This window comes from Aphis gossypii, chromosome 3 (genome assembly GCF_020184175.1).
Source record: "Aphis gossypii isolate Hap1 chromosome 3, ASM2018417v2, whole genome shotgun sequence".
In the NCBI taxonomy this organism is placed as follows: Eukaryota; Metazoa; Arthropoda; class Insecta; order Hemiptera; family Aphididae; genus Aphis; species Aphis gossypii.
In genome coordinates, this window is record NC_065532.1 from 34,724,427 (window position 1) to 34,734,470 (window position 10,044).

Sequence of the window (10,044 nt, forward strand, 5' to 3'; positions counted from 1 at the left end):
AATAATAATAATAACCGATTTATGGTAATTATTATATTATAATATTATTTGTAATAAATTGTATTAGAAATATTTCGTGTATTGTGATATCATGATTTCGAATTCAATAATCACGAATCGCGATAGTCACTTATTATTTTACAGATTCACGGTGTTACGGCCTGCGGGTGCAGAGTGAGTAATCGGTATTATATGTTATATAGGCATATACCGTAGTTGTAGTTGTCTGAGACACCGGTGGGGCTGCCGTCTAGCGCGTAGTACTAATAATAATATAATATTATATTCGCTTTCAAACGTAGCTACTGATCGTTCCCGTTCGTTCGTCGCTCGTGACGTGCAGCTCCCGACGACTACCGCTCCGATTAGCACGCGATAAAGTGTTAAAAACGACAGACGGGACTCGAGGACGGGTTTGTCAGTTATTTAGTTATTAGTTCATAACTATTTACTAAAAACATAGTCAATCGACGAATTCGCGAAGTGTTACGATAATTTGATAGTGTTATTATTTTCAAACGTCGTTTTATAATAATAATGATATGTACGCGTAGGAGTGTAGGACGATCGACAGACTGATGGAAGAATCATACATTAATTTTTACAGTTTGACGTGCGAACGATTTAGTGGTGTTTGTCATTTCGAGTGTGATTATTTTTCAATTATATATAATTTATAAAATTAAATATTGTCGGCCGTCGGTGGAACTGAAAATATAAAATAATATTACAAGGCGAAAAAAATCTTTTGTGCGGTCGGGAAATGCACGGACACAACCTTGGCGCCACTGTAGGCAACCCGCACTCGCACACACACGCGATAAAACTGGGCGTGTGTGCGTGAACGCGAACGATATTGTTGTGAGTGTGTGCGTAATCGTCGTTTCATTGTGCTGTGCTGCTGCTGCTGCTTTTCCTGTCGCTGTTGTTGTCGCTGTAAGTCTCATATGTTTATAATGTAAGACATTTTTTACGATGACTCATTAGGAGTTGACGATATTCGATATTCGTCGGCTCTGATTGCCTTTCTTGTTATTTTTTTAAAACAATTTTTTAATATTTTTTTTTTTTTTGTGTTTGGCATCCCTCTACAGCTGATCGATATCAAATACTCTTAAAATTTATCAACCCCCGGTGCGAACGTACCGTCAACGCCGAGTCGATATGTCTTCAACTGCCTACACCGCCAGCAACCGGTCATAGCGGTCGTCCGTATGCGCACAGTGGTTGCCCTAAAGTTGGCCATTCAACAACAATGCGCGAGTTCAAAGTGGTCGTGCTGGGCTCGGGTGGCGTGGGCAAGAGTGCCTTGACCGTGCAATTTGTGTCTGGCCGGTTCATGGAGAAGTACGACCCAACTATAGAGGACTTCTATAGGAAGGAAATTGAAGTCGACAGTTCGCCTTGTGTATTAGAAATACTAGATACAGCCGGCACCGAACAGTTTGCCAGTATGCGCGACTTATACATAAAGAACGGACAGGGTTTTGTTGTCGTGTATAGCCTGACTAACCATCAGACCTTCCAGGACATAAAACCTATGAAAGAGCTCATCACTAGGGTGAAGGGATCAGAGCGAGTGCCCATATTGCTGGTTGCAAACAAAATCGATTTGGAACATCAACGTGAGGTTCCAACGATTGAGGGAAACACTCTGGCCCAGATCTGGGGCTGTCCTTTTGTCGAAGCAAGTGCCAAGAACCGTACCAATGTCAATGAAGTATTTGCAGAGATTGTGCGTGAAATGAATTTCAGCAATGACAAAGAGAAGAAGAGTTATTGTTGCTGTACAGTTCTATAAGCCATATTATTTAGAATTTTGTGTTTTGTGTGCATCAATCAATGTCAAATGTTGCTGGTGATTTCAATTTTTATCAGGTAAAAAAATTATTTGTTATATAATATAGTATCTAATTTAAGTATTGCCTTATTGTGGAATTTTTTAATTTCATTGTGTTTTGAAGACATTTTTTCTATATTCGATCATATCATTATGAATTTAAAGTGATTGATATGTCTTGTTTACTTATTCCAAACATTCAAAGTACCATAATATACTATTTTTATTATACATTAAGTATGTAGGTACCTGCAACAACTTGTGCTACCTATCATAATTTGTTAACATATTATATATATATATGACTGATGCTTAACGTAATCATAAAATTGTAGTTTATTGATTTAATAGATGATACATTGCTTATTTTTATCAATAACTAAACGTTTTGTATGTTGTTAGGTAGTTACCTTTAATAAGTTTATTTCAATAGTCATTGAAATACTTGAGTCGTTTAAAATCATTTAGATTTAGGTACTATCTGAAGGTAAATTATAACTCCATGGCTAACAATTTATGTACCTTATGTACCTAACTATTAGTAAGTTATAGCTTATAGGTAATAATTTTTTATTGAACTGAGAACTGAATAATAACAATATTACAAAACCAAAGAAAATATTACCATAGATATTTCCTACTTTCATTCATATGACATATTTTCAATAAATAAGAACAAATTATGATAATTTTATAATTCTTCTAATGTATTTCATTTTACAAATCATAAATTACAATGCTTGACTAAATGGAATAATTAATACTACTTACTATTATTGTTTTCAAGTTAAAAAGTAATTAAATTATATTTTATTATTAGACCTAAACTATCCTATGACTAAAAAAAATCTACATATTTCTATATTTCAAAATATAATAGTGTATAACTTATAATAAATAATAATGATTCGAATGCCTAAGACATGTATAGTTTGTATAGTGTTAAATTTATCTTTTTCTATATTACATCAATAAATTGATTGTATTTTATTTGAAAATTTGATATTATATTGGAATTTTTATTATGAAGCATCAAAGATTTCTAATTAAAATATATTGAAATATTGATTATTGAATGATTTAATAACTAGACAAATGTGAAATAAACTAAAACTTATAAGTATTCAGCTTGAAAAACTAAAAGTTATGTAGGGTATTAGATAAGTTATCAATGTTTTAATTATTTTTTTTATTTTTTTAATATAATTATTATCTATTATCATAATTAACATTAACTATTTAATATATTTTTTAATTTTTTTTATTAATTTAAACTGAGTTTAGTATTAGTAATATTATATTACTCTCTATCATATTTTGTTGTGTTCACGTTTGGTTTTACGGCAACTAATATAATTACATTTTTATTTATTTTATTAAAGTTATATACCTAACTTAGTGTTATCCTGTTGTTGCAATAAAATTGTACAAAATTAAAGTTTTAACAAGCATTAAGCAGTAGGTATATATTATCAGTTAGCAATTTTGACTATTAATTGTACACCTTTAAACGGAAAATCATTTAGCGTCCTGCTTAGAATGTTAAAAATATAAAATAGGACTAATTTAATTATAATTAAAAATTTTTATGTTATTTATTACATTTGAATTCATATGGGAAAATGTTTGTATTGTTAATTTTTGATTAGATAGGTATATTTTAAAAACTAGGTATACAAGCCTGATTTTAGTCGTCTATAATATTATTTATCATAATTCATAAGTTTTGTTAAAAATGTTCTTCGATCACCATATAATATCAATAAGCGTGCAAAACGCTCAGTTTTCAAATTAATTATTGATAAAAAATAAAAAAAAACGAAACCAAATATTAATTAACATTGTCGTTGTTCGCTGTTATGATTTGGTGGATTGTGTATTGAATCGTTGTAACGGACAACGGTAAGCGCTTAAAACTCGGTGTAATTAAAAAAATATATTCAACGAAAACAAAATTTCAATGACGTTCGCGTTGTATACACTAACATTATCGTATTGTAACAAGCTGTGACTCATTGAAGCCCCTTATATTCTTTCTAATTGGCTTCCTAGAGTTAGCATACGTTTTTATTAAGTTATTCTAGTTTGCGCATAGGACAATATTATGACGTTGGCTTATTCGAATATATTTATACAATCGTGTAATGGCTAATGTTCTAAACTACGAAATAAACCATCAGCCGTACGTTCCATAATAACTAAGTTGATAACTACGTAGATGGCAGAGCTATAATATTTTATTAGTAGCTACTAGCGGTACACCATGTTTACGAGAATCCGATACATGGTCAAATTTAATACAACGTTATAATCTATAACATATTATACACCGTCTATTTGACGTTCAATAATGACGCTAATTATTGACTTATAATTGTCAGAGACTTGTGTAGAAGAATGTCTAGAAAAAATAAATTGGTGGCAAAAATGTCATAGTTTAATTTTTCGTAGTGTAGCCACTCCCGTTTTTTCGATAAACCACAAAAGAAACGAACCAATATTAATAATAACAACATTACAACAACCGACCTATGTACATTTGTGTAGTTGGGTACTTACATATTATATTATATTGTTATAAATCCTATTGAAGGGAGACTAAGGATTGGTCGGTAATCGGTATAGGTCAGTTTGGTTTAAGAGGGGTAAATACCTAAGTCGTAATAAGTAAAAGAACACAATCAGTTTTTGTCAGTTTGTTGTTTAGTTATCGTTAACCGTATCCATGTGTATAGTTTCAAGTTTTATAACGTGCAAGTTAGTTTGTTGTTCTCGTTTACTGACATTCATAAGATTTTTTTAAATTTATCATAATATAATAATATATATGTAGTTTTGTTTATTTTCAAATAATATCAGTACCGCCATTATTCGATATATTTATCCGTATTATTACTACGAATTTTTTCGTTTATACGAGAACAGGATATTGCGTGTTCCGTGAAACCATTATTATTTGTCCGCAAGTAGGAATTTTAAAAAGCGATTATAATAATATTTGTCCTTATCTATACACTCTGATTTTACTCGTTACGATATACGTGACCGTAATAACTGATAATATACTGACTGAGACCATTGACCATGAGGTCGCGTTATGTCTATGCGTATTATAATATAATTTATATAAATTATTACTATAATTCTATCATTTGTCGTTATTGTTGTTTAAAAATCTTCGATCGAAGTAATAATGTAAACAAGTCATGAAGAAATAAAATTATGAATATCTCTAAGGATTTTAGATATTATGACTTTCATGCGTTTTTTCACCAGGTCATAGGTAATATTGTAATAATGTTTATACACTTATTCTGTGACGACGATGTGTTACTCCGGAGAATTACCAATTACGTGATCCTTTCTCTGAATCGCGTACGACCCATTGGCCATTGTGATATGACTATGCAGTTATGTTGTACCGTCTATTTTACTGAGATTTTACTTTTTTACTTTAAAATACGCATCGTCCGCTGTATATTATGTTGGAGGTAGTTGATTGCTTATGAGATCTCTTAATAACGACAAGGGTCGTTGCCGCCGTTCCAAAACATTCTCGGTTCGAAACCATGTATATTATGTACCGACACTGTGGTAGTAGTAATAATGATCCTAATAATAACACTGCTACAGGACTCCCGTCGAGTGTGTATGTATATTATATTGTATAAGACAACACATCGAATCAATGCCTGCGTTAGTGTAATAATGTTTCAAATATTTTGTGGTAAAAATGGCTCCCCTGTGACAGGAGGGTCGTCGTTATCGTTGTATGATAATCGAGGGAGGGTGTAAAATGATTATTGACAGTCAAATATCTGTTGATTTAATTACTTATCCAAACAACAATGTTGTTCGATTGAACGACTATTTATTTAGACGTAGTGACTCTTTGGGTGTGGGCTGCCGCCCGATTAATTTATAGTATCCCGAAATGTTTTGGTGTACATAGGTATAAAGTAATATAATATATTGGTACTTGTTTAACGAACGGAATAATTGGTTTTAGTACTGGGAAGGGGGTGGCAACCGGAAGATCGTTCTAAAAACGGCACATTGTTAACTTATTAAAAAAATGGAACTCTTTCACTTCAACAATACATCATGTTCTACTATACAACGAGTCACTTATACAGAGTGATTCTTACTTAACGGTAGGCCCAAATCGTCCTTTTTTTTTGTCTTATCCGTCATCTTAATAAATGTTTAATATTATATTATGTAAGACTATAGTTTATATCACTTAGCTGAGTTTTTGAATGTTGCTAATATTTTCAACTTCTTCACGTTCACGTATTAGTTCGATTTAAAAATGCGATAATTCGTTATGATTATTATAACGTTTACAGCGTTTTTCGTTTAAAAATGTTGGTTTTAATAAAAAAAAAAAAAGATGTGATTTTTGATAATATTGCAATTAAATAATTATTTACTAGACCGTTGCGTTGAGGGAATCGCCCTGTATTGAGTATAATATTATTGCTGGGACGCGGGCGCGTTCGTGAGGTGTGTATCACATGAGGGAACCCATAAATAGAACATGACCACCGTTGGAGATTAAATTAGGCCCGTCCCTCCGTTAAACAGTGCGAAACATTTTTCTCCTGTGATTGATACATAGTTTATACTCATGTCATATTATATACTTATTGTGTCTTATTAGTACAATTGATATTTTATTCGAATACAATAAATACCCTCCCTTTATTATACTAACGAAAATTAATATTTTATCCATATTAAATATGGAATTTATTTATTCTTTGAACACATACTAACACATACACGTAAACTATTGAAAACAGTTCATTATTGTTATGACCACATTTGCTATGTACATTAATTATGACTACCTACACAATTTGATGCGTTTTTTCTTCGGAAAATGTTGTATTATTTTATTAATGTTTAAGAGCATAATTTTCAATTTCATGTCACATGTGTGTCGTATTTAATTATATTCGTGGGAGGAAAATATAACGAAGTAATACAGCACAACTCTTGTTATGTGAACAACAATGACATCGTAATAATATATTACGATGTATTATATTTTATTCAACAATACATATTTTCCCAACAACATATTATGAAAAAAAAAAATAAAGGTTCTTTATATTATCAGATTTTTTTGAAGAAATGTATCGGCTTAAGAGTATAATATTTCTATCTTTAAAACAATAATATTGTATGTATTTAATTATTTAATTAATCATTTCATGTATGCATTTAAAACTTTACATAGCTTATGTATTACATATCTACTCGTAATAATTAATAATTGGATGAAAATTGAAATAAACTATTATTTCTATATATTTAAGGAGTTAATAAGTTATAACATATTTGAGTACTTTGAAAATATGCATTATTATTTATAGGTAGCTTAAGTTTTAATTGAATCATATTTGATTTTTGACGATAACCTTCGATAACCTCGATTTATTCATACCAAATGATCTTTAATTGTTATAAATGTTAAATGATTTTTAAGGACATAAAAATTAACTTTAGATTAAATATTGATATACATTAAATTGATAATGATTTAAGTACTAAGTAATTTTTAAATATTATTCAGGCTTCTTCGATAAAATATAATAGTTGATTTTTAACTATACTTTGTCATATGACCCATTAAATTAATCATTTATTAGTTATTAGTTTATTACAATAGTTTTTTTATTGGTTTTTTTCCTTTTGAATTTGAATTTTATAATACGATTTATAATATTTATTTTACAATCTAAAAATGTGAGTTCTTCTAAATTATAACACAAAGATTATAATTTACAAATAAATATACATAATTGAACATTTGTAGGGGTTATTAATTATCAACTCATTTGATTTAATATTATAATAACAGTATAAAATGTAATTTACTCATATCTATCATATATTATTTTTTTAAATAATTTAAAAATGTTTGCGTTAGTAAAAATGTTTATTTTTATTTACAGAAATACGTCAAAATTCATTTTCAATAGTATTGGTGTCAGGAACTGTTCTCACTACAATTATTTACATATCCAGCTTTAAAAAGGGTACGTTTTCTAAAGACTGTCGATGATATTGATAATATACATAATAATACAAATTATTAACAAACAGATTTTATTTATAAATCTACCTATCGCATGTGGCACACTACTGTAAGTGCCATTTAATGTTAAAATATTATATAAAGATAGAATATGTTTTTTTTAATTTAATTTTATTATTTAACTAGTGTTAAATATTTTTTTCTGTAATTGTATACATTTTTTTTTTGTTATATCGAAATGCAGGTTTATTGATACAAAATGTTTAAGGCAGGAATGAGATAATAACTTATATTATAGTGTGTATTCCTATATTATGTAATATAAAAGGGAATAGGCGGAGTAACAATAATAATAATAACGGCCTAATTATTGTATATTGTTTTTAAAACTTATTATTTTGTAACACATATTTTTTATACTTTTTATACTTAAAGAAAAAAAAAATATATACAAAAATATAATAGTCAATGGAACAATTTTAGATTAAGAGATAACGGAGTTTGAATGTATTCATCCGTGTAAATAATAATTTATGGATCTAGACATTTTTAATAATTTGTCTTGTTTTCGATGGATAATATATTACATATGTATTTTTTTTTAGCGCATTAACATACTTTTAATCGATCAAGTGGTTTTGCAGAAAGCATTATGTACTGTTAATTTTTTTTTGCCTTTGTGATATTAATTTTATTTTGACGCCATTATTCCAGAACAAAAAAAATTGATATATGACATACATGTTTTGATTTGCTTCATCGATATAATAATATACTAATGAGAAGCGATTTAAAAATGTTTCCGTGCGTCTGACTTGCTTCACAATGGACCTTACATTGTGCAAAGTCAAGTACCAAAGATTAAGCCACATTGAAATATGTGATATTTTGATTTTTAACGTTATTTTCTCCTCTTATAGCTCTCTCTTTACTTTAAATAGTAGTATCTATAATGTCTTCTGCAATTTTCACACTATTATAATATTATACTTTAAACCTTTTATTTTTCCTTAAAAAAATGTCAACACATTTTATAAATCATTATTATTTAGTAATATTTTATCTTCCACAATGGTGCATACCTAATATTAATTTTTCCTGTACTTGTGAATAGCCTATATTTTTTTTTTTATATATATATGGATATATATATATATATATATATATAATTATATTATATTTAACACGTGTCAATAAATTTTTGTGGTATGACACTTTCTTGATTTTACTTTATATATATGTATACATATAGAAATTTATAAATAATAAACTATACGTGTGTGTATATTATATATATATAGCCTCACGTATATACATATATATATATATACATTATGTACATGAATAAAAAGATGTATAAATCAATAAAAACAAAAATAATTTGAAAATTCAAAATGCGTATTGTATTTATTAAACATTTGTTCTAGTTTTATGTGGTTAATTATTATATATAACAGTTGTTAATGTTCTGCAGTGAAAGTATGCGTGCGGTGGTGTTGGTGGTTTTTCATGGATAACGATTTTTCAGAAGACCCAGGAGTTTGATGTTTAACAGACTAGAACGCAATTCAAATATGTTGAATATTATCACAACATAATTAATGTATTTGCAGTGCAATAGCTACATGTGACTATTGAATAACCATAGTCCATAATAAGTTTAAGACCCTTTCCGAAAATAACAAATACAACCGTTCAAAAATAATACCTTTTTATTTCGTAGATGTCAAAGTCAATTGATTTACCTACGTTGTTTGAATATTTAAAACTTTCATCATATTTAAATGTATTATATTGACTAAATTTAGCCCATATAGTAATTTTTCTTTATATTGTGTGTTAGCTCGTCAGTTGAAAACGACGAAAAAAAAATGATAATATAAACAAAATTTATCAAAAACGAATCTTACATTTCAATTGATGTCGGATTTCTTGGAGGGAAACTTCTGGTGTGCTGTATGAAACTGAATTTGCACTTTGATACAAAAAAGTGATTTTACCGATTCAAACAAAAATTACTGTGTAAGTCTACAAACTATTATTAAAGCTCATACATAAAATCAATAGATTACTTGCTCAGTTTGGAATATAATATTTTATTGTCCTATTGTTGTTATATTATATGTTGAATATAGTTGGGGAATTATTTAGGTTTAAA

At 28.6% G+C, this 10,044-nt stretch overlaps 1 protein-coding gene across 2 annotated transcripts; it reads left to right on the top strand.

The window, feature by feature from the left end:
- The first annotated feature begins 285 nt into the window (after positions 1–285).
- On the top strand, positions 286–8,657 carry LOC114131240 (ras-related protein Rap-2c). 2 transcript variants are annotated; one of them, XM_027996413.2, is made up of 3 exons: positions 286–958; positions 1,095–1,878; positions 7,804–8,657. In XM_027996413.2, exon 2 carries the CDS (start codon positions 1,256–1,258, stop codon positions 1,799–1,801), a length of 546 nt encoding a protein of 181 aa, XP_027852214.1. In that variant the 5' UTR covers positions 286–958; positions 1,095–1,255; the 3' UTR covers positions 1,802–1,878; positions 7,804–8,657. The 2 variants fall into 2 exon arrangements, with proteins under 2 accessions (XP_027852214.1, XP_027852215.1); XM_027996414.2 differs by having other exon boundaries at positions 286–936.
- The last annotated feature ends 1,387 nt before the right edge of the window (positions 8,658–10,044 follow it).